Genomic DNA, 25933 nt, shown 5'->3' with positions numbered 1-25933 from the left:
CTATCTGACATGAGTGCATGGCTTTTGTCCTCCAAACTGTCAATGTGATGCATCTTATTTATATATGAGCATATATTTATATATGTGTATATGCTCAACAGTCCCTGTATCACAGGGATAAAACTTATTCTTTTAGTTAAATTTTGATTTTTTTCCTGTATTTGTTTTGTGCATATACATGCACACATGGCACGTGTGCTGTGGAGTGAATGTGAAGGTCAGGGAATGGCTTGGTGGTGAGGGAGAATTATCTGTATTCTGTCAATTATGTTTTAAATAAATGCTGATTGGCCAGGCAGGAAGTATACGCGGGAAAATCAGACAGGAAGTAGAAATGATGCAATGAGAACAGGAGAATTCTGAGAAGGAGGAAATTGATTCCTCCCACTCCTGCCCAGACCACCAAAGAAACAGCATGTAATCTGCCCAGTTGAAAAAGGTACTAAGCCACATGGCTAACATAGATCAGAATAATGGGTTAATATAAGTGATAAGAGCTAATAAGAAGCCTGAGCTAATGGGCCAATCAGTTTATAATCTTACGAAGTCCTCTGTGTGATTTTTTTTGAGGCTTGCTGGCTGTGAGGTATAGGGCGGGACAGAAACTCCAACAAGCAGGCCCCACATGTTATAGCTTCGGACAATTGGTTCTTTCCTTCTATCACTGTTGTAATAGGAGCTGCGGGGCTGCATCCCTGGCACCCAGCCTCCCGCATGGCTAGCTTATGCCCTGAAATAACTACACGGAAACTGTATTCTTTTAAACACTGCTTGGCCCATTAGTTTTAACCTCTTATTGGCTAGCTCTTACATATTGATCTAACCCATTTCTAATATTCTGTGTAGCACCATGAGCTGGCTTACCAGGAAAGATCTTAACCTCTGTCTGTCTGGAGTGAGAGCATCATGGCGACTGCCTGACTCGGCTTCTTTCTCCCAGCATTCTGTTCTGTCTACTCCACCTACCTAAGGACTGGCCTATCAAATGTGCCAAGGCAGTTTCTTTATTAATTAACCAATGAAAGCAACGGATTAGAAAGAAGTCACTCCCACATCATATCACGTGGGTTTTGGGGGCTGAACTCAGGCCAACAGCCTCGGTGGTAAGCACCATTACCTACTGAGCCATCTCACTGGCCTGTAAATTCTATTCTTTTAAAAACACTTATTTATTTACTTATTTATTGTGCATGAATGTTTTGCCTGCCAGTATGTTTGTGTACCACATGTATTCGGAGGCCAGAAGAAGGTGTTAGGTCCCCTGAAACTGCAGTGACAGGCTATTGTGAGCTACCCTGTGGGTTCTGGGAATTGAACCCAGGTTTTTGCAAGAGCAGATATTGCTTTTTGATGTAGGTAGATCTTCTGTCTATGTGTTACTTTCATTGGTTAATAAAGAAACTGCCTTGGTCTTTTGATAGGCCAGCCCTTAAGTGGGTGGAGTAGACAGAACAGAATTCTGGGAGAAAGAAAGCAGAGTCAGGCAGATGCCATGAAGCCCCGGCCCAAGATAGACGTAGGTTAGAATCTTCCAGGTAAGCCACCACCTCATGGTGCTACATACATGAATAGAAATGGGTTAATCAAGATGTGAGAGTTAGCCAGTAAGAGGCTAGAGCTAATGGTCCAGGCAGTGTTTAAATGAATACAATTTGTGTGTTGTTATTTTGGGTGTAAAGCTAGCTGTGCGGGAGCTGGGCAGGACGAAAAGCAGGCCTGCTCACCTCTTCACTACAGCTTTTAATTGTTGAGCCATCTCTTTAGTCCCATAATTCTATTCTTTACACAACAGTTACATAAACAAAATCAAAGTCCAATGTGAGTGTGACCTCAAGCTCTTGGTACTCTTGTTTCAAACTCCAAAGTGTTGGGATTAAAGGCATGTACCACTATCCCTAGATGCCTAATGCATTCTTGAATTCACTTTATTACTATTTTGAAGGAGAATTTTGCATCTGTATTGATCAATGATATTGACCCTTTTTCTTCTTCTTGTAATGTCTTGTTTGGTTTTGTTGTCAGTGTACCCTTATTCCCGTAAAATGAGTTTGGAAGCATTTCTTTTACTTTTGTGTTTTTAAAAGAGCCTGAAAATGGTATTAATTCCTCAAATTAATTTAGTGGTGAGGCCACCTGGTCCTGGACGTCCTTTCATCACTGGCTTAATTTTCTTGCTGGTTATTTGCCTTTTTTTCATATTTCTTCATGATTTAGTCAAGGAGGGAAGTATGTTTCTACGGAATTTATCCATTTTTTCCAGATTCTCCCACCTGTTGATATGCAATTATTTGTAGTACTCTCTTAAAAATCCTTAAAAGCATGATATTATCTTTAATATTTTCTTTCAGTGCTGATCTTATTTTAGCCTATTATTTCCTTACTCTTTCTTTCCTCCTAGTTTGTCTAGCTGAATGATTAGGTCTAAGTTTTCATCCTTTAAAATATCCAAGTCTTAGTTTGTTGATTTTTCTGTTTTCTGGTGTGAGTCTCACTCATTTCTGCTCTGACCTTTAGTTCTTTTCTCATAAACACCTTAAGTTTAATCCTTCTTCTAGCTCCTTTAGGTGTGACATAGATTTTTGTTGTTTTTGTGTCAGGGTCAAATTTACCATTCTTCTGCCTCAGTGCCCCACCCCCCACATCCTAGGTTTATAGGCATGACACCATTACAAGCTTTACATTTTTGGGGTGGGTATTTTTTCCTCTGTTCTTACAGAAAGATTTATCATAAACTTCCATCATAAGATGCTACTGCTATATTGCATAGGTTTTGTTTTGTTTCTGAAAAGATGCATTTTTATTTCTTCTGAGATATATCAGTAATTTTTGGAGGCTGCTGTTGAATTTCTCATCTTTTTGAATTTCAAAGGTTCTCCCTAGAGAATCTCTGTGTACAACGAGATGCCCTTGGAATGGCAGTCGTTTCCTGATCTGTTGGCCTCGTCATTCCTGGATAATAATTGTTTCAGAATTTTGCTGATGTGCAGAAACAACTGAGGCAGATCAGTTTGAGAGCAGGAGACACGGGCATGGACTGAGTGCCTGGCTGTGTCACACTGATTGACAGAACAGTGGGACACCTGAAAGAACTAGCTAACGTAACTGCATTCCAAGCCAGGACCAGAGAGAAGAAATCAATGACTCATAAAACCTTTGAGGACCTGCTCCACAGAATGACCCTAGGATCCCCTGTTGAACTCCACCTCTGGAAGCTTCCATCATATCTCAGTAGTCCATTGTGGGGACAGACCCTAGAGAACACTTATCGTATTCAAGTCCCAGCACTAAGAAAACCCATTTTTCAAAACATCTTTTCTAGCAATTCAAATATATTGCTTATTGTTGTGATTATGTATTACTCTATGTTGGAGAGTTTCTTTCCTTAATTTACTAATTTTCGTATCAGTGAAATGAGTTAATTTGAGCTATCTGTCAGTGTGGGTCAGATTTCTGTACTGTGTTTCTTAGCTAGGGAGCAGGAGATAGTTCCTGGAGCATTAGGAAAAATAATAATAATAATAAAAAACCTAGTAATTGCCAAGCTCTCCCCCAGGTTCACACATAGTTTAGAGAGACAGCTTGAGAAGATCATATTCTAAATGTTCTATTTTATTCACTGTTTGTATTTGAAGCTCTTCTTTCAAGCATCGTTTAAAAGAGAAAAAGGCGCCACTTCCAAGTGTTTCAGGAAATGATTCAAGATGGACATAAAAACATAGTTCCCATTATTAAGTGTTAGTGGAATTGAAAAAGGCCTGACTCATGCCCCCTGAAGACCAACAAGATTCTGAAAGTGGCTCATGTAGAAGGCCAGAGCAATACTGTCTTGCTTTCTAATTAATGCCTAGAGTCCTGCCAAATGATCTTGAACAGGAAAGGGAGAGGTATGAGAATCTTCATTTTTAAATAGCAAAATTTCTGCCCAGTTACTGTCAGTGACTATCAGAAATTCTAGAGGGAACTGCGATCAGATCAACGCAAGGAAAAGAGCAATGAGCAGAATAGGAACAGAGAGGAGCCTGAGCAAATAGAGGTATAAACAAGGCTTCCGAACACCACCAACGACACGTGTGTTCATAGGCTTCAGTGACCGGTCCCACTGGGTTAGGATGGCGTTCCTGGCTCCTGACCACTTCCCTGGACCTTCCAACCGGAACTGGTAGGGACTGCAAGGGCCAAAGAACACTTCTATGGCCAACCTGGGATCCTTGAGAAACAGTTGTCGGATATTGGGCTTTGCTCCAATAAAGGAGGCCAGTTCATCCATGTAAACAATGTAATCCGTCTGAATGGTCTGAGTGCTGCCAAACCTAGAGATGGAGAGAAGGGACTCCTGTGATACCCGGGCTTTGCAGAAGCAAGAAGAGAGAAAGCAGCTCACATCTTCCTATCGGGGCAGTCATTATTCTCTTGTGTTATCGAGGGCATTATTTCATATCTCATTTGGAAATAAATCCCTCAACACTACCCAGCAGTGGAGAACGATAGTTGTCTCTTGCTCAAACGAAGTTCCTCATTCACAGCCCCCAAGCTAATTAGTGGCAGACAGGGATGGAGACCAGTTTTCCATGCTAATTCTCCTGCTGCTGGTCCTTTTCATTTAAAGCATCCACTTGAAGGATCATCCATCCTGTGAAGGGTTTCTGCGCAGACAACAGAGCTCTGCTTTCATTTGTTTCCCCAATTATTTCAAGTCCATCACTTTCGTATGTCCTTTCTGGGATGGACTGCTGAAGGCAGGGATAAAGGGGACACTACAACGAGGTTCCTCAGTCTTACTGCTGACTCTGCACCTTGCACCTAGTAGGACCCAGTGCAATGTCAGGTGAGAAGGTCTCCACTCTTAGATGGAAGAATGGGGCTCATTAAATCTGTTAACTTCATGAAGGATCATTTAAGACAAAATCAGTTTCAATTATTGAGAAATTCTGATTTTTTTCTAAACAAATCCTGGATCTACATTATAATAGATCTACCACATAAAACTCTTACCATTTGAGCTTTTTACCCATTTTCTCATCAATATCATCCATCATGTCTTTAACAGAGGGCAGCATACAAGTTCCTGAAAAAGAAGGAAGGGCAAAATAGTTTAATGAATCCAGAGTAGGAGTAGCCCCGTGTTTTTCGGTCTCAGTGAATTATGAGTCACATTGTATTTTCAGTTTTAGAAGTGTTTATTAGTGTGTGTGTGTGTGTGTGTGTGGTCAGAGAACAACTTGTGGGAATTAGTTTTATCTTTCTACCATGTGGTCTCAGAATGGAGCCCAGGTTTGGCAGTCCTGCCATCAAGCGCCTGTGTCAACCATCTCTCCAGTTCCCCTTTTTGTTTTACTTTTTTCCTTATTTTTATTTTCTCAGAGCCAAAGTTAAAACTCTTGTCCTCACAGAGATTTAGTGACTTTCCTTTAAGTCCTGTCTCCCTAAGGTGGGATCTGAGGGCTGAGAGAGTGCTGCTGCTTTGCTGGAGTCACTTAGCCCTCTGAAGCTACATCCAATCTCTGCCTGAGCAGGGAGAGACAAAGGCAGAGGCGGAGAGGCCACCGCTGAGTAGGAACATGCGGATATGGCGGCAGTCTGGCGGCTCAGGGTATACAGGGGCACGCATACTCATTCTAAGCTTCCACAGGAAAGGGAGACTGAGCTCCAGTGAGCCAGGGTAGTACTAGAAACCTTAGTTATGGTTTCAAAAGGAGCCCACTTTGCTAAAACTTCCTCATCGAGAAGTTTCATAAATTAAGGTTCAACTAAACGTTGCTCAATATACTTTGATACCTCTGTTTTTTCTTTAATTAAGGCTCCACTTGTTTCTATGGACCATGGCTGTCCACAGCTATTCCCCTTCATTCAGATGTCACCATGACTCTGATCTCAGCTCTGCTACCAGAGGATGCTGGCTGACTTCCTTACCTAATCAAGTCTGTTGTTTCCTTTTCTTTTTGAAAATATGAATAACATGTACTCTTGTACCTTAGAAATTAAACATCTCTTACATCTTGTACTTCCCGTCTCTAATCAAGCACTGCTTGTCCTTAACAAACACAGTTCAGAGAAGAAAACAGCCCAGAAGACCCACTGTCTTCCCAGAGTATGTGCTATTCCTGGCTGCAGGTATCTGAGTCTAGCTGAAGATTTGCCTGGAATTATCTTCCCCCATCACCCTTTCAAGTAATGTAATTCTATCCCATTTGAAATCACAATTTCATAATATTGTCATGCAGCAATGACCAAGAGCTCTTGGAGTTCTTGTCTATTGAATGATCTCAGGTAATTGTCAGCTCCCAGGAATCATAAGTAGCAAAAATCTCCAATAATATTGTACTATTGCCCATGATAACCCAGTGACACATATTTCAAATTGCTCATGGAGTACCATGCCAATGGGAATGGAGTTACAGATTCTCAAAGTTGGATGGGTCTCTTAATCAGGAATTTTGCTCTGATTCTGAAAGAATTCTCATTAGCACCCATCGGTGAACTGTTTGGCCCACTTACCCCTTATTACTTGTGCAGCCCAGCGTGCCTGGAGGTCAGTTGTGGGGATGGCAGCACCAAGGGACTGGACAAGGCCAATCACTGCCATGGTTGGTTTCTCCAGCTGAGGAGGGAAGATGCCCTTGTACAAGGTGACCTCGTTGTTTCTGCTTTTGATGATGGAGTCGTCCAGGAAGGGATAGGCATAACCATAGCCTGTTGCGAAGATGACACAGTCAATGTCCTCAAACACGGTCCCATCCTCAAACACAGCAGAGGTCTCTGTGAACTCCTTCACGTTAGGTTTGATGGACACGGTGCCACACAGGATGCGTGCTGGGAGCTCGTCATTGAACACGGGTTCTTTCCTGAGGGTTCTGTATGGACAGACGAGGTTGGTCATTGTAACAGTAACATGTCCCCCTTGTGTTAGTCTCTGTACAGATTGTGAAGGAAGGAACAAGATGATCAAAAGGTTTTCCTGAGCTATGGAATATCACTAATGCATGAGAAGAAAAAAACTCCTGTGAGGCCATATAGGAGGTAAGAGAAGTTACTAACAAAGTCTATGCCAAGAAAAATTCTAATATAAGGCACCTGGTATCTGAAGTCTTATTGCTTCCTATTACCCATAAAATTGAGAAGGTTCAGTCCTTTTAAATTCCCAATACCTCACTTTTCTCTTCTGAAATGACACTGTCCTCTATCTTAGGTCACAGCAAGATCTGAATAGTATGAGAAATTTTGTAGTCTGTAGCACAGATAAAGCGCTAACAGTGTTAATGTCTATTCTTATTTTCCAAACTGGCCATAGTAAGATAGACTTGGGAAGGTAAAGGAACACATAAGAGGGCTACCCCTGACATAGAAAAAGACAGGATCTCCTGAGTAAATTGGGAGCATGGGGACCATGGGAGAGGGTAGAAGGGGAGGGTGAGAGAAAGGGAGGGGAGCAAAGAAAAATATATAACTCAATAAAAACAATAAAAAGGCAGGAGAGAGGGCTATCCTTGGGCTTTCACAGAGTAGTGAAACGTGAGCCACATGAAGTAATTGCACCACTTAGGCCAAAGAAGATGCACCTGGGAACTTATGTAAGGGGAGAAGAAGGAGAGAACAGTTTGAAGCATGGGCACCTGGAGATCTGAAGCGATCCATCGTTTTGATCAGGAAAATCTCCATGCATACAGAGTATTCTGAAGTTGCCAATGAACTTGAATATCATGTAAGGAAAGGACTTTGTTATGTATGACCAAGACAGTCAGGGGAAGAAGCTGAAGGAGGAGAAACTGAGACCATGAGATTAGGTGGAGCTCTGGTTGGAAAAGCGCTAGACTCAACTGCCCTTCTTCTCTGCCACTAAACTCATTGTCACCCGCCACTAAGTACCCCAGCCTCACTGAGACTGTGTTTGCCAAGGCCCCGCTCAGTTATTTTCCTGAACTTATTAGTACCTCTCAGCTTAGTTGATTGTGTCTTCCCTCCTGAAGCACTGTCTGTCTTTAGAGATCACTTTTCCTTAGTGCCTTTCCTAACATGGCTACTCTCTCCTGGTGGTTCCTGCTGCTCTTCCCCACAAGATTGTTGACAGTCTTTTTGCCCTCTGTGTCCATATTCATCCTTCAAGAGATGGCATGAAATTTAACTTAGCGTTTATGCCTAATTCTAGGACCCTACTGAAAACTGTCTTTGCAGCATTTCTATCCCTTTTGCCCACATTGTATTCTCCACAACATACATCACCATATAGCTTTCTACTAAGCATTTGTTGTATGTTTATGGCTACTAAGAGTGTAATCTAGTGGAACAGAATTCTGCTTGTTCTAGACCCTGATATATCCCCAAACACTTAACTTGGTACCTGACACAGTAAACACTTCATTTATGTTTGTTGAGTTAATGAATATGTAAGAAGAAATTTGGGATTTGTAGCCAATGTTGAAGTTGTTTTTTATGTAGTGGTCTAGAGGGAGTTGTAGAAAAATACTAAGGAGGAAGCGGGGAATGCCAGACTTGTGTAGAACTGGTTCAGTGAGAGCATTCTTTGCAGGGGTTGAGAAAAAGAGTACAACGCAGGAAAGTGATTTTGTTAGCCTCCACTTTTCCACTAAGTGTTAGGTCACAGAGGAAGAGGATAAAGAACAAAAGACCTGGAATCAGCAGATGTGGATTTATACTGAAGGTTGCTTCTACTTCCTGGATGTGGGACATTAGCAATTCTTTCGCACTTCAGTTTTCTCCTCTGTGATGTGGGAGTGATTTCTTTCTAATCTGTTGCTTTCATTGGTTAATTAATAAAGAAACTGCCTTGGCCCATTTGATAGGCCAACCCTTAGGTGGGTGGAGTAAACAGAACAGAATGCTGGGAGAAAGAAGCTGAGTCAGGCAGTCGCCATGATTCTCCCACTCCAGACAGATGCAGGTTAAGATCTTCCCTGGTAAGCCAACAGCTCTTGGTGCTACACAGAATATTAGAAATGGGTTAGATCAATATGTAAGAGCTAGCCAATAAGAGGCTATAACTAATGGGCTAGGCAGTGTTTAAAAGAATACAGTTTCCGTGTAATTATTTCGGGGCATAAGCTAGCCAGGTGGCTGGGAGCTGGGTAGAACACAGCCCACTGCTCTCACAACACCTCTGAAAATCAGAACAAACACAGCCCTCTTAGTTGTGAGGATACATGTCATAATATATGCCAGAGCCTAAAGCAGAGAATGGATAAGACTCTGGTAATGTATGAAGTGCTTAAAACATGTTTATTTTTATTCCTGTTGCTATGGGATCTAACTGCTTCAGTATTACCTAACGTTCTAGATGTACAAATCTGGTAAGAAAGCTGTGTGGAAATCATTCCCAATATTTGCAGTTCTTTATCCTTTGATACGTGTGATGTGATTACTTCATGAATGTCTTTTGATTTGTTTTGAGATTACAACACACACCAAGCGTTGTTGACATTGAAATAAACCTTAGCAGGCATATCACGTTTTAGTCCACGTTACCCATTTAAAGGCATCAAGCCGTAGTTCTCATGCTTGAATCTTGCGTTCATCTGCCTCATGTACCACCAGTCAGAGATGGCTGTGGGCAAGTTGTTCCTGAGGAAAGTTTGAAATCGTGTGATCACCAACATGTCCCAGGGGTAGCCGTCATCCCAGACCCTGCTCATCACCCAGGATCCACTTCTGGAGCTGATGATGACCTGAAAAATACAAACGTTAAATGCAGCAAGTGTAAGGCATGTTGTAAGATGCCCTCTACAGCCCCCTGTAGGAATGGGCGTGTTACTCTTACTTTTAGGTTTTTGTTTGTTTTTGTTTTCTTTTGCTAGGAGGAAGTAGGAAACCCTCAGCTGTCAGTCCTCCTAAAGAATTGTTTTGATTAACGATCTAGGCTCCCCTCAGATCTTACTTCCTTTTTTGGTTTTCCAAATCCACTGATTGTCCATGTAGGTTCAGACCCTCATTTCAACTTAGTTCACATCCATAGGCCCTCAAAACTTGAGCATAAGGCAAAAGAAAGCCAGCTTTCCTTCCTGGGAGACACGACTTCAAGGGCACTTTGAGACAAGCTACCTCAGGTCTAATCAGATTCCCTGCTGCTGCTGCTGACAGGAACCAACTTACTTCAATCATGTCTTCCTAGCACAGGTGACCACCGGTACAACTCCCAGTGCTTATCCAACTACTGATAGCTACAAAGAAGTAATTATTATTCCAATTACTGATAGCTACAAAGAAGTAATTATTATCCCCAAATAGGCATTGGTGTAAAATGAGGCAAGCAAATTGTGATCTGGACATTATAGGCAGAAATCCTGGCCTTCCTACCTCTAAATGATGTGACAGGCAAGACTGCTTTAACTTCTTTAATCTTGTTTCCTTTCTTATAAACCAGAAAGAAACAGCATCTAAAGTACTTTAGATTTGTATGAGGGTCAATTGATCATGATAACCTGTGTCATATGACTGACATCATCTCGGATATAATGTGATTATTAAATGTCTCTTTCTTCCTCTTCTGCTAATTTGTAACACAGTGGGTTTTTAGGTTTCTTCTATTTATTTCTTCTTTTCTTGCTTTTTTAAAATTATGCAATGCCATTATAAGAGAAGAATTGTATCTTTAAAGCTTCAGAAATTGAATTTCTTTCTTCTAATTCATTACATATACAGACATAAATATCTTATCACCCTGGTTCATTGTATTGCTCGTAGTTCAATAACCTTAAACGGTATACTTTTATTTATAAAGAATTCACATTTTTTTTCAGCTCTTCATTGAAGTCTTTGAAAAGATCACTTACTGGGGCTCCTACCTTTCTTTCCTACCTCAGTTCCAGTGGCTACTCTATGCTCTTGGAATCTGAAGCTCCAAATTTTGCATCTCTTAAGTCATCTTCCACTCAGATCTTAGGTTCCTTGAGCTTTTTAAGAAGTTGCTAATGTTTTTGTCTTCAATTGCCTTTTTTCACCAAGAGGAAAAATAAGATTCAATGACCTTTTACCTACAGTTGAAGGCACTTATTTAGGTAGGAGTATTAAAGTACTTTGATGCATCATATCCGTTGTCGCTATTAAGAACCTTCATTTCAGTTGTCAAACACACAGTACTGATTCCTGTCCTCATGTTTGCTGTCATCCCCCATTCTAAGAACAGCTTATGTCTATATTTTAGGTTTATATTCGACTATATGGTTTATATTTCTCTTTCAAGAATGGGTTCAAAACCATCTCCTTTGTGATGCTTTGGATTCTACAGTCTTTTGGGCATTTAGTGACAGAGTCATCTGTTTTTTTCTTCATTCCAGTGTTTTAACTCTTATACTGTTGTCATGCATTCTGCTTATCTCTTAAGACTGTTATGTGTGTCTGTGTGTGCGAGTGTGTGTGTGTGTGCGCGCACATGTGCATGTGCATTTTGGCTAGACTTTATGACCTCTTGAGAAGGAAGGCCACGTGGTTAATTTCTTTGCTTGCCCCCTGGTTGTCAAGTGCAGTGTGTGGAACAGAAGCATAGGAATAAATTTTTATGACATTTGTCCTAACTTGATCTTCATGTATCCTGACTGTAATATTGTGGAGCAAAACTAGAAAGAAGTATGCTCAGGGACCTGTCAGGAACCAATATTAGGAGGTCTACGACATCTGGAAATAAGATCCCTGCCTTTGGGATTCTGGAAAAGCAACTTTTAATGCATCTTTTGAAGGGAGATGACATTTGTTTAAAGTCATACCTTACATGGACCTTCATCCTTCCCTCTCCATCTTCCTTTCGGTCTCCCTTGACACCCTTCTTTCCAGACCCACTGAGATGCAGCCAAGAAGCCTTTCATCAGTTTTTGAGACACCTGATTTCTTACTTCAAGACCCTCTGCCTGAAGACCTCTTTTGAGTCTGTGCCTTTCTCAACTTCTGGTTCTCTGCTTGTGTGTCATCATCTCCAGGGGTCTTTCCTGCCTCATGTGGAGTATGTTACCCTTATTAATTACATAAACCGTGTGCTTTGCTTTCTTAGTACTTTCCACAATGATAATTTATGCATTAGAACATTTACATAATTAGTATTGCGGCGTTGAAGAGTGAAGGGTACGTTTGCTTTGTTCAACATTCTTTCTCCAATGCCTATGCCAGTGCCTAGAAGAAGAATTAGCCACAGACCGAAGGCATGTATGGATGAGTGACTATGCAGCTCTCTGTTAATGCGGACTGGGTCGGGTTTTCACTCTGTAACAATCTCGTTTCTAAACTGGTTCTGTTTTTATCTGCTTCATTGATGTGGAGAGCAGAAGCCCAGAAGTATAGAATAACTTCTCTAGGAGTCTCAGTCATAGCTTTAACCTTGAGTCCACTCTAGTTTCAAAGGAATCGATCAGACACACACAAGGTATCAAATCCTTATTGGGTCAGAAACATCACTAGTGACACCTATACAGCTATTTCAAATCCTACTTGTTTGTTACCCAGGAAGCTGAGGTATATGAAATATCACTTGGCTAAAACATGCCATTCAATTCCATAGCAGTTTTCAAAGGAGAAAATACCAGTTTTTGTCCCTTTAAGATTGACTGTGGCGTGTGTGAGATATGGTACCTGTTGAGCTACGTGGCTGACTTCTGCAGCAATGTCACAGCCTGAGTTCCCTAGGCCAATCACCAGGACTCGCTTTCCCTTCCACATCCCTGGTTCCTTATAGTCCCTGCTGTGGAAGCATTTCCCTTTAAAACGGTTTAAACCTGAGTAAAAAGAAAGAAGCATATGAATCAACTTGATTTCTATTAAAAATCAAACAACTTACTGCTGAGTCATTGTTTTTTTTTGTTTGTTTTTTTTGTTTTTTTTTTTTCTTGAATTTTGCATACAAATGGACGGAAATTGAAAACACTATCCTGAGTGAGGTAAGCCAGACCCAAAAAGAGGAACATGGGATGTACTCACTCATATTTGGTTTCTAGCCATAAATAAAGGACATTGAGACTATAATTCGTGATTCTAGAGAAGCTAAATAAGAAGGTGAACCCAAAGAAAAACATATAAGCATCCCCCTGAATATTAACCTTCATCAGGCGATGAAAGAAGACAGAGACAGAGACCAACATTGGAGCACTGGACTGAAGTCTCACGATCCAAAGGAGGAACAGAAGGAGAGTGAGCACGAGCAAGGAACTCAGGACTGCGAGGGGTGCACCCACACACTGAGGCAATGGGGATGTTCTATCGGGAACTCACCAAGGCCAGCTGGCCGGGGACTGAAAAAGCATGGGACAAAACCGGTCTCGCTGAACATAATGGACAATGAGGACTACTGAGAACTGAAGAACAATGGCAATGGGTTCTTGATCCTATTGCACGTAATGGCTTTGTGGGAGCCCAGGTAGTTTGGATGCTCACCTTAATAGACCTGGATGGAGGTGGGTGGTCCTTGGACCTCCCACAGGGCAGAGAAACCTGCTTACTCTTTGGGCTGAGGAGGAAGGAAGACTTGATTGGGGGAGGGGGAGGGAATGGGAGGTGGTGGCAGGGAAGAGGCAGAAATCTTTAATAATTAAATAAATTAATTAATAAAAAAAACAAAAAAAATCAAACAACTTTAGTGGTCACAAAATAAGAAAATTTAATAACCCTAATATATTATAGAAAACAGAAATATACTTTAATTGGCCTGTTTGTAGTTTAATTAAGAAGATACTACTGCAGTTTGGGGAAGACTTGAATGTATTCCCCAGAGGTACATGTGCCGACAGCTTGGTGACAACTAGGAAGTAAAGCTGTTTGTTAAGGACATCGCCCTTGGCAAGGATGGTGGAGTGAGTTGTTACAGGAGAGCATTAACTGTCTGGTTCTAACAAGAGCAAGCCTGGCTGTTGAATCCTTCCAGATGCCCTTCTCACCTTGCAACCTTTAGGTGCTGGACATACCTAGTTCTTTTCCTAACTCTTAACCATACTGTGATGCAATGCCGTGGGTTTAGGTGGTGGTGGTGGGCGGAGCTCGCTAGATTGTTAGCACCATGCTGCTTACCTTTCCAGTGCCTGTAGTTATGAGCCAAGTCTCTTTCCTTTACAACGTCCTTTACTTTAATTGCCAGGTTTTCTGTTACTCGCATTAGAAAGCAGACTAAAATAAACCTCACCGATACATTTATTCCTGACAGATGTGTAGGTGGCCTCCTCACCTTCAGCCGCCTTACCTGGAAAGGAGTCTTTTGGTAGATGGGGGTACACATGATGCCCAGAACAAATCATTATAGCATCAAAGACAGCTGTTTCTTTTTTACCATTCTTTTCAGTGGTAACTTCCCATTTGCCAGTAGTTGAGAAATCAGGACTTTTATTTATACTGGTTACAAATGTCTAAAGAATATAGAAAGAAAGCCTTCTTTAATATGCTAATGGTAGATTGGTCTTAAAATCATTTTATTAATAAGACACATCTTAAGGAATTCAAAAGTTCCTCAGGAGAAATGAAAACATTAGATTGTATATGTATGTATGTGTCAATACTTGTGTGTGTGTATTCTTTGCCTTGTTTTAAAATACGTTAATTGTTTATTACAAATGGTTAAGCTTATGGGCCCACAAAAGTATGGCTTTCAATGCCTTCCACAAAAAGTTTAACTAATGTCCAATTCTAAGTGATTTGTATTTTTTCATTACATTACATTTCTTTTGGACACAAAGATTACTTAGAGAATGAGGTTTTAAATTTACAAACCCATGGGTATTTTGTATCTATTATTTTTGTTGCTGATTTCTAAGTTGGTGCCATTTTGATGTAAGAACTGTATGTGATCATGTTTTATGTATTTCTGACAGATTCATAAGAGAAAAATCGTGTTCACAAATCTGCAATTAGCGAAATCAAGCAGTTAAAAATGTTGGTTAAAGAAAGGGACTCTGGGGGGAAAAGTGGGACTTGAGCAATAGCCACGGACTTCCTCATTGCTATGTATGACATTGCTTTGCTGACAGCATCTTACCTCAAACTGTATGTATTTTAGAAGGTTCTTTTCTTTGGCAAATGAAATGATGTATTCTTGGAGCTTGCTGTTATGCATGAAGTTGGGGAAGTCATCAGGATAGGGGAAGTCTGGGAAACACATCATTTCTTTGGAAGAGTTGGTAAAGACTGATCGGTAGATACTAGCCCTTCCCTCTTCTGCATGGTCCTGTGAACAGAATTTTCAGGCGGAAGGAGATCAGTAAGTGAGTATACAGCTCTTGTTCATATTCAGTTCCAAGTCATTACAGTAAGTTGAACTGGCCTTTACCCACTAGGGACTCTGATGATGTCTGTGACCCCTCTGGCTTTTACAATCCTTTCTCTCTCTCTTCTGCAGGATTCTTCAGGATCCCCCAGATTAATGGAGAAGTTACAAAACTATGCCAGAATTGTAGAGGAGGTACCAAGTGATGATGAAAGAAAATGGGGAAGTTGGAGAAAAAGAGATAGCAAAGAGTAGATCAGGACGTTGTGGTCTGGTTCATCTGTAGCCATACACTGGCTTTCTCTCTCTCTCTCTCTCTCTCTCTCTCTCTCTCTCTCTCTCTCTCTCTCTCACACACACACACACACACACACACACCACCACCACCACCACCAACAACAACAACACCAACAACAACACATGCTCCAAACAAACAAACAAAATCTCACAGCAATTCAGAGTTAGATTCAACTCCTGTAGAATTTGCTTTAGGTGGCCTGGAGTTTCAAATGGCTTTCAAGTAACACTATAGAATAAAACTGGTGGAGGGCAGTGACCAACAAAGTAGTTCCTATGGAAGATCACACTATAGGACCTGTTTGTTGCAGCTGCTGCCTCAATCAATGTATGTGTGAAGTGAATTAAAGACACTAAATAAAAAGTAAATGTGTTTGCTTATGGGTAGGTTGTACCTGTGTGACCATGTGCATGTGTCCCCCATCATCTGTGTGTGTGTGTGTGTGCATGTGTGTCTGTGTCTTTGTAGGTCAGTCTCAGGTGTGTGTTTCTTAAGAGCCGTCCACTCACTGAGAAGGCTAGGCTGGCTAGTAAGAAACTCCAGGAATCCTTCTTCTTCTGCCTCTGCCTCCCAGTGCTGGGATTACAAACTTGGCTTCTGAGGCTTGAAGTCAGATGCTCACACTTGCAAAGCAAGCAATCATTTTAATGACTGAGCTAGATTATCAGTCCAAGGCATTACAGGAAACTGAAAATTACTGCAAGGACCGTGAAAAGAGAGCTGAAACTTTACTTGGGTTTCTGAAAACACCAAGGTCGTGTGAGTGCTCTCTAGGTCTAGATGAATTATTTGGCATTCTCAGTAGCTCCATAAACAATATATCAGTAAGATGTCTGGATTTGACCTTAAGTTTTGTGATGAAAGACTAAATTACAGGTCATTATGGATAACTGTTGAGTTTGGAGAGAAACATGCAGATGATTAGAATGTTCTTATTAGGTGTCATGTAATTCAAAGCTGATGGGTGAGTAGCTGATGTCCCTTTAGGAAACACTGGAATAGTACATCATGCCAGTCACTATTACTAGCATGATGGGAATTTGTTTATTGTCAAGAGACAGATTGGCAGGTGTATGTTTGTTTCAAAAAGGCATGTGACTTTGAACCGGGACCCGAGTTTTCTGCTGTTCATGCACCTGAGTTGTTTGTATGGGACTTTTGAGGAGGTGAAGGGATTTGTGGCTTCTGGTGAGTTTAGGAAGATTGATAGAAATGGTATTGCAAGGAAAGAAGAGAGAATAAGGAATAAATTAATTTATTTCAGGCTCTCAACCTGAAAATTCTTAATCTGAAATGTTTTGAGCACCAACATGGCAGGACAAGTAGAAAAATCCAGTTGTAGGTGGGACATCCATATAGACCTCTCTCTAAGACTCAGGGAACTCTGTAGAAGTACAGGTCGAAAGGACAGAAGAGCCAGAGGATGGAGAAGGGCGTCCTAAAAAGATGTCTTCTGAACATGATATGGATGCCGCACGCATGAACTCATAGCAGGTGTGGTTGCCTGTATGGGGCCTGCACAAGATCAAGGCAGTTATAAATTTAGACATAGACTGGGGAGAAGCTTCTCCAGCCCCACTCCAAGATGAGGAACTATTGGCTGTTGGGGGGAGGATCTTTCTTCCTTTCTTTTCCCCTCATTCCTTCCTTTCTTCCTTTTTTCTTCCTTCCCTCCCTCCCCTTTTCTCTTTTCTCTCTTTTCTGTTTTCAATACATTCTCACCTCAGTTTCCCTTCCATCCTCTCCTTCCAGTACCCCCTACAGCCTCCCCTCTCTCTCAGATCTACTCCTCTTTTTCCTTCAGAAAAGAGCAGACCTTCCAGTGATATCAACTGAACACAGCAAACAAGATACAATAAGTCTAGGCACAAATCCTCATAAAGGGCTGAGCAAGGCAACCCAGTAGGAGGAAAAATGGTCCCAAGAGCAGACAAAAGGGTCAGAGATATTTCCATTCCCACTGTTAGGAGCTCCACAGAAATACCGAGCTGACAACCATAACATATATGTGTGGAGGACCTAGTACAGACCTGTGCAGGCTGGAATGACTTTTCTTATGGGATGTAGCTACTGGTAGCTTACCCCAGCTCTGGTGGATGACCCACACCCATGAACAGACAGGCAGCACTAATTGAACTCAGTGAACTGTACACACACACACACACACACACACACACACATAAGACGTGAAATTGAGAAGGTAAGTTTCTGGGAATGAGGAAAGGGAAATCGTATATTTAGTCATTGGGGTGATTATGTGGTACATATGATCAAGATACACTTAATATGTATATGAAATTTTCAAATAATAAATATCAGTAAGATATTTTGTGTGGAAAAGAGCCCATATAATTATACCCACCCACTCATACACACACACACACACACACACACACACACACAGATAGAGAGAGAGAAAGAAAGAGAGAGAGAGCCATTGTAAATGGATGACATTGTCCTGCATAAAGGGACTTTGTCAAGAGTGTATATCTTTATAGAGCACAATGCCCTCCCACACTCCCAACATTACCATGTTAATTGTACTACCTTGTAGACTGTGAGAAAATAATATCATATACATGTAGGCATTGCATAGCAGTTAAACCAGAGTATTTAGAAATTGTATCTTTTAAAACATTAAAAGTATGCTGACAAACATAGAATTAGTGCATATTTTGAGGCACAATCTGATGTTTCAATGCATAGGTACAATACATATTTACGAGATTAAGAAAATGTGTTTCTATCCCTTGTCATCATGTTGTATTTGGAGTGCTTGGGTGATTCTCTTGTAGTTATTCAAAACGACTTAATTGGTTACTATACACTATAATATAGAGTATATTACTTCAGTCTACCTGTGCTTGGGTGCCTGTTATCTAATCTCCCAGTGTCTTCCCATATCTTACCTTCCCCAGGCTTTAGTATGCACTACTCCACATTCAAGTACTTTAGAATACATTTTTTTTCATTTAACACAATGACTTCCATTTTTATCTGTTTCCCTGAAAATAATAAGGTATTATTCTTCTTCAGGTTGAGCACTATCCATGCAGACCGTGTGCCACGCTTGCTTCATCCATTCGCTCCATTCGCCTATTGTATCTTGAGCTGCTGGGGCCATAGTCATTTTCTTTTTGGCCTGTATTAATGTCTGGGAGTGCTTCCCCTATTTTCTTCTAGTAATTCTGTTCTTCTGGATCTTACAGTTAGGTCTTTAATGTGTCTTTGCTTTATTTTTGAGTGTGCGAGAGGTATAGGGGTCAAGTTTTAATCTTCCATTCATGAATATCCTGTTTTTCCAGTACCATTTACCAAAGAGGTTACCTTTTTTTTCTAGTGAGATTAAAGAAATCATAAAAGGAATCTCATTCATAATTGGCACAAAACTGCAAAGGAGCTGGGCATAGTGGTACACATCTCTAATCCTAGCATTTGGGAGGCAGAGGTAGGCAGAGCTCTGTGAGTTTGAGTCCAACCTTGTCTACAGAGTGAGTTTCCAGACAGCTAGGCCAGGGCTATGTAGAGAGACCCTATTTCAAACAAACAAACAATGACAGCAACAAGAACAGAAAAGACACACTTTTCAAAACAAAAAGAAAATTACAAAGGAGTAAGTTTAATCAAGACGTGAAAGGACTTTTCAACGAAAATTGTAAAACTCTGATGAAAGAAATTAAAGTTGACCTCACCAAATGGAGATGACTGTGACGTTGACAGGCAGAAGGAACTGATGTCACTATGCTCACACTACGCTAGTTATTTACAGGCTCAATGCAGATTATTGTTCAGTCTACCAACATACCAATGATATTCTAGTGAAACTAGTGAAAAATGTCCTGAAATTCCTTTGGAAGTACAGAAAACTCCAAATAGACACAATAGACTTGAACTAAACCAAACCAAAGCGTATAAAGAGACAAACACAACCCCAAGCTGGAAGTAATCACATCAACTGACTCCGAAATATACTACAAAGCTCCAGAAGCCAAAACATCACAGTACTGGCATAAAAACAGACACATAGACTAGTGGAACAGAAAACAGAGCCTAGAAATAACCTAATACATTTGTAGCCAACTGATTATTGACCATATTCACCTGTGAAATTGAAATTTGGAATCGCTAAAATGACCTTTGGTGACCTCACATTTAAAGCATTTATTTATTTTTGTGTGACAAATGTATACACATTCAAGAGCATGCTGAGGCCAGAAGTTGACACTGGAAGTCTCCCTCCTTCACTTTTCACTTTCTTTTTTATGATCTTTTCCTGAACATGAGGTCACAGATTTGGCTAGACTGGTCAAGCAGCCATAGGTATCAGCATCCCTTTGCCTCTCAACATAGGACCACAGATGTGAGCTGCTGCACCTGACCCCTCGGTGTTTCCTGGGGATCTAAACGCAGATCCTCATGCTCACAGGGCTAAGCTCTTTACTCCCAGACCTGCCTGGTGGCTTTTAAACAGGAAGATATATATCTCTCTTATAAAATGTACCTAGTATTGGACTATGGGTTTTATTCTTCAAGTGACTCTTACTCGTGATTTATCAGAGGTGAGTTCTGTACACAAATGAACTTGCTAAGACACCTGGTTTTCTGCTAAGTTGCAAAGAGCTTATTTCAGACCTGCTTCTATTATTGCATTTTGTGGACTCCAATACTGCTAGGAGTCACAGCTGCCCCCTAGGCTGGCCTGGAGCCTCCTCCTCCGCTTTTCTTTCTGTTGCTCAGATGCCCCACTCACTGAGAATTTCCACAGGCCCCCAACATCATTGCTCCTCTCAAAGCAGGTGGGCTCCAGTCCCTCCTCCAGACAGCTCCTGATGGAGGCCAGGCCACTGACGCCTGCTCCGATGATGGCCACTCTCTTCTTCATGGGTGCCTGTGGAGAGGTGCAGAGATCATTTCTGAGACTTTACTTTGCTGTTTACTTTTGGCTTAATGAGAAATTTTGCTTTGGCACGCATGATAGCATTTCCAAAGTACTCCAGAACTCCTGTTAGTCATCAAAGCACTTCCTGATTCTTCGCAAAAAGAAGCAGCCTAACAGTCACCAGGAACCTTGAGATTTATTTGTGATGTGAGTCACTAGCACTACCTGTGGTAAACTTACATTTAAAGCATTTATTGTGTGTGTGTGTGTGGGGGGGGCAGGTACGTCCACACAAATGCACAAGCATGTGAAGGCAAAATGTATTAAACATTTGGTTTTCAGTCAGCTCCCTAAATTAAGAGATTCATAGCTAAACTATATGAACATTCACCCACACCACACATTCACAGGTATGTTATAGGCACACACATTTTGACACAAATGTTTACATGTGGATGAAACAAACTAAAATGTATGCATAGATGTATGATGGCCTCTCTGTGAGAGAGGGTTCATTTCATGACCATCAGCAGATGCTCAGGTTCCTTCTATGAAAGCCTATGGAATCCTCCTGCATCCTTCAATTCATCTCTGGATTATTTGTAATTTATGAATAGACACACAGGAAAGCCTGTATGTCTATTTTACTTGACATAAGACTGAGAACACCCAGACCTCAATAAGTCAGATAGTCAGTCCTTTTCCTTCCTTAACAAAAGTTAAGTCATTGCCTTACAACAACATCTTCCCCTTATCATTCATTCTCAACTCTGTTCTCTTCCAAGAACACTATGCTTCCTAATCTTTTCCTAACTGTAGGTTCTACCACTACTTCTCTATTTTTCTTTTTAGGTAAAATTCTACAGCTCTGCAAACAAACAAAATACTTTTTTGTATGACTAGATGATTAGAATCATGTTCTAGGATATCCAGGAAAACTAAAACCCAAACCACTTCCCAAATGGCATGCCACGTTCATTCTGTACACAGTGAATGCAGAGCCTCGCAACCCCATTCACCCCCCACCCTCCATACTCCTCTTTCATTCACCTCCCAGATGCTCCCACCCCAGTCCTTTGCAATAGCTTTCTTTCCCCACCTTTTCCTTGTCTTCCTTTCTTCTGTGTGCCTAAGCCCTGAGTCTTCTGGAACGTCTGAAGAAGAAGATATTGGGCACCTGATGGCAAGGGAGGTTGTTATTGGAGTAGGAAGGAGGAGCTTCTCTTAAAGGGATAATCCTTGATCCAGTAGTAAGTAAATACACACTTTAGCTCCTGTAATGTGCGGGTCTCTGGGGCCACCTTTCTGGTCACTCAGAGCTGCTTTCCTGTTAGCTGTTAGCAGCAGTTAGCAACCCCCAGAGTCACCTGGGAGGTGGCAATTTCTCCAAGCCTCTATGGTTTTTGAGTCTATTTCCTTATGTGTAATCACAAAGCTTACCTTATTTTTCTTATTTGTAGGTCTTTTAGGGTAGCCTATGATAACCTTCCAAGTTCTATAGAAAACTCCAATTAATCACAATTGGAGATAGGCAGGCCAACACCAAAGATAGCTTTTCTATGCTACAAAAAAATAATCCTTAGCTTGCTAGTCACAGATATAGCAAGTCAGTCAGAGCTGGATCATGGACTTTAGAAAGATTGTATTATTCAAATGAATCTTGTTGTGAGTCTTCTTCGAGAACTTCCTTAGCATCTTCAAAGTTAAAATCTGCAACTATATTCCATAGGGAGGAGTTTGTAAGTGAAGGTGCCTCTTGCCATTGCAATTTACCTTCCTAATGGATCTCTGGTAGGAAGAGGTATCCATTGTACTGTACCTGATCAGAAGGGAAGAGACTTCCAAGCAGGCAAAGACCTTCCAGGAGACAGTGCCCATTCTTCAAAGCCATCACTGAGTTGTCACCTTCACCAGTAAACCTGTCTGCCTACTTACAAACGTAGGTCGCAGTATCTGAAACTGCCTACCACTTGGCCAAAATGGGATAGAGACATATGTTCAGAGTCATGGGAGAGTGTTCTATTAAGGAGCCAATAAGTCAACAGAGTCAAGCTCAACTCTTCAGAAAGCAGTGAAGAATAAGCTAGCATTCAAGTGTACTTCCCACTTTCTCTTCCATGAGATTCAGTGTGGTTGGTTTTATGTTTAGGCCTTTGATTCACCTGAACTTGAATATTGTGCATGGCGATAGATATGGATCTATTTTCATTCTTCTACGTGTTGGTATCAAGTTATGCCAGCTCCATTTGCTGAATATGCTTTCTTTTTTCCATTTTATATTTTTAGCTTCTTTGTCAAACATCAAGTGTTCATAGGTGTGTGGCTTTATATCTGGGTCTTCAATTCAATTCCATTGGTCCTCCTGTCTGTTGTTATTACTGTAGCTCTACAGTAGAGTTTGAAGTCTGGGATTGTGATGCCTCCAGAAGTTCTTTTGTTGTACAGGATTGTTTTGGCTATCCTATTTTTTTTTTTCCATATGAAGTTGAGCATTGTTCTTTTGAGGTCTGTGAATAATTTTTCTAGGATTTTGATGGACATTGCATTGAAGGAGACCACTTCCCAAATATAACCCCAGTAGCACAGACACTGAGAGAAACAATAAATGGGACCTCCTAAAACTGAGAAGCTTCTGTAAAGCAAAGGTGAATAAGACAAAATGGTAGCCTACAGAATGGGGACAGATCTTTGCCAACCCCACATCAAACAGAGGTCTGATCTCTAAAATATACAAAGAACTCAAGAAACGTGACATCAAAAAAAAAAAAACCAAATAATTCAATTAAATGGGGGTACAGACCTAAACAGAGAAGTCTCAACAGACAAATCTCAAAGGGCTGAAAGACCCTTAAGAAATGCTCAACATTCATAGCTATCAGAGAAATGTAAATCAGAACAACTCTGAGATTCCATCTTACACCTGTCAGAATGGCCAAGATCAAAAACAATGATGACAGCTTATGTTGGAGATAATGTGGGGTAAGAGGAACACTCCTTCATTGCTGGTGGGAGTACAAACTGGTACAGCTGCTTTGGAAATCAGTATGACTATTTTTCAGAAAATTAGGAAACAATCTACCTCAAGACCCAGCAATGCCACTGTTGAGTATATAACCAAAAGATGCTCAATCATACCTCAAGGGCATATGCTGAACTATGTTCCTAGCAGCATTATTTGTAATAGCCAGTGTTGACAGAGGTTTCTGTTCCACCCTATCCCACAGTCATTCAGTCCCAAAAAACACACACAGAGGTCTACATTAATTATAAACTGGTTAGCCTATTAGTTCAAGCCTCTTATTAACTCTTACATTCTACATTAACACATAATTCTTGTCTGTGTTAGCCACATGGCTTGGTACCTTTTATCAGTTAGTCATTCTCATCTTGCTTCCTCTGCATTTGGGTTACACCTACAGACTGGGCCTTTTCTCTTCCCAGAATTCTCCTGTTCTGGTTGCCCCACCCATACTTCCTGCCTGGTCACTGGCCAATCAGTGTTTTATTAAAATTCAAGTAACAAATTTTTACAGGGTATAAGACCATTGTCCCATAGAAAGCTAGACCTGGAAACAACCTAGATGCCCCTCAGCTGAAGAATAGGTAAAGAAAATTGATGTAGGTGGGTCTTCTGTCTATGTGTTCCTTTCATTGGTCAAATAAAGAGACTGCCTTGGCCTTTGATAGAACAGCAGCTTAGATAGGCAGAGTAGACAGAACAGAATTCTGGGAGAAAGAAGCAGAGTCAGGCAGATGCCATGGAGCCAGCCGCCAGGTCAGACATGCTGAATCTTTCCTGGTAAGCCACGACCTCATGGTGATACACAGATTATTAGATATGGGTTAAACAAATATGTAAGAGCCAATAAGAGGCTGGAGCTAATGGGCCAGGCAGTGTTTAAATGAATACAATTTGTGTGTTGTTATTTCTGGGCATAAGCTAGCCAGGTGGCCAGGGGCTGGGTGGCAGGAATGCAGCCCACTGTTCCTTCTACAGAAAATATGGTACATTCACACAAGAAGTACTACAACAGCAATAAATAAAATCAATGACCTCTTGAAATTTGCAGGCAAACGGATGGACCTAGAAAAAAAAAAACCAATATTGAATGAGGTAACCCAAATCCAGAAAGACAAATATAATATGTATTCACTCATAAGTATCTTTTAGACATAAAGCAAAAAGAAAAACCAGCCTACAGGCCACAACCCCAGAGAACCTAGACAACAGTGAGGACCGTAAAGGAAACATACATGACTCTATATAGGAAGGAGAAAAAGACAAGATATCCTGAGTAAACTGGGAGCTTGGTGGTCACTGGAGAGAGTAAAAGAAGAGAGGTAACGAGGGGAGGGGAGTTGAGAAAAATGTATAGCTCAAAAAATGTGATAGGAAAAATGTTGTGCTAATAACAACAGTTGAAATGTGTATGTTGTAAACAAAAAAGTAAAGATAAGCTAGCACTTAAAACCATTTATGAAACTTGGTTAGTTATCTAACTTCAACTGAAACCTTTTTAAAAAGTTATTTTATAAGCCTTATTTTCTGTAAGTAATCTAATGCATATATCTTTGTCATTTTATTCAAGTATTTATAATTCTGCAAATTTGAGACTTAGGTTGTTGAATATGCATTTTCCAAAAGAGTCATCCCAGTGTGAGCATGGTCACAAAACACCTCACAGAATAGGTGGAAACAATTAAAAGTGACCTTGTATAATGACAAGTATGGGTGGAAAGACAGACATATGATATGGGCAGTGTCAGGTCGTGTTTAAAAGTAACTGCAGAATAATGACCATTTGTCAGCGTACTTGAGTTTTAAAGAAAGCACTGGCTTTGAAAAGGAGGTGAATTAGGTAGAGATTCAAACATCTTATTTCAGTTGACACGGCGTGTCACATGTGTTTAAATAACCTCTGAACGGCATAACACACTGTGCCTGTGACTGGGGCATGCTCGCTGTGCACATCACTATGCCTACTTTCCCTACCAACTGGACTCCCCCTGTTCATATAATCCCTCCTCCCTCTTTTTGGCTGGACTACCTTAGCTCTATGATGGCAGGGTGGTCACCAATCTGATGATAGGAAAAGGCTATTTCAGGCCTGGTCTTCACTACTGTTAGTAGTCTTAGCTGGGGGGCATCCTTGTAGATTTCTGGGAATTTCCCTGATGGCTCTCTCTATCAAGATCTCTCTTCCATTGCTCTCCCTCTCCATCCCTTTCACAATTGCACCAACCCATTCCCTCATGTTTTCATTCCTCATCCCCCCTTTTACTGGCCCTGCCCCAACTTTATCCAGGAAATCTCATCTATTTCCCTTTCCTAGGGCAGTCCATGTGTCCCTCTTAGGGTCCTCCATACTACTTAGCTTCTCCGGACCTGTGGATTGTGGTCTGGCTATCCTTTATTTCACATCTAATATCCACTTATGAGTGACTACATACCGTGTTTGTGTTCTGGGTCTGGGTTACCTCACTCAAGATGATATTTTCTAGTTCTATCAGTTTGCCTGCAAATGTCCTGATGTCATTGTTTTTTACAGCTAAGTAACACTCCATTGTGTAAATG

The 25933-nt window shown here is 41.0% G+C and overlaps 1 protein-coding gene across 1 annotated transcript; it reads right to left on the bottom strand.

Annotated features, from left to right (window-relative positions):
- Positions 1-3598: 3598 nt before the first annotated feature.
- LOC130874223 (flavin-containing monooxygenase 3) lies at positions 3599-21532 on the bottom strand. The gene is made up of 9 exons (XM_057769203.1): positions 21458-21532; positions 20230-20367; positions 14954-15142; positions 14165-14327; positions 12568-12710; positions 9478-9677; positions 6496-6851; positions 4993-5065; positions 3599-4310 (listed from the first exon to the last, which is right to left on the bottom strand). The coding sequence occupies exons 2-9, from the start codon at positions 20359-20361 to the stop codon at positions 3968-3970; spliced, it is 1599 nt and encodes a 532-aa protein (XP_057625186.1). The 5' UTR covers positions 20362-20367; positions 21458-21532; the 3' UTR covers positions 3599-3967.
- Between the last annotated feature and the right edge of the window lie 4401 nt (positions 21533-25933).

The sequence above is a fragment of the Chionomys nivalis genome, chromosome 5 (genome assembly GCF_950005125.1).
Source record: "Chionomys nivalis chromosome 5, mChiNiv1.1, whole genome shotgun sequence".
NCBI lineage: Eukaryota > Metazoa > Chordata > Mammalia > Rodentia > Cricetidae > Chionomys > Chionomys nivalis.
Note: the sequence above shows the minus strand (reverse complement) of the source record. Positions and strands in the feature narration are given on the sequence as shown.

What these genes read in the sequence shown, in the direction of transcription:
- LOC130874223 (XM_057769203.1), bottom strand. Translation starts at nt 20,361, where the DNA reads ATGAAGAAGAGAGTGGCCATCATCGGAGCAGGCGTCAGTGGCCTGGCC. An exon ending in TAAAATACATACAGTTTGAG is followed by an intron (nt 14,328 to 14,953) that starts GTAAGATGCTGT and finishes TATATTCTTTAG; the next exon opens with ACATTTGTAACCAGTATAAA. An exon ending in ACCAAAAGACTCCTTTCCAG is followed by an intron (nt 12,711 to 14,164) that starts GTAAGGCGGCTG and finishes CTTTTTACTCAG; the next exon opens with GTTTAAACCGTTTTAAAGGG.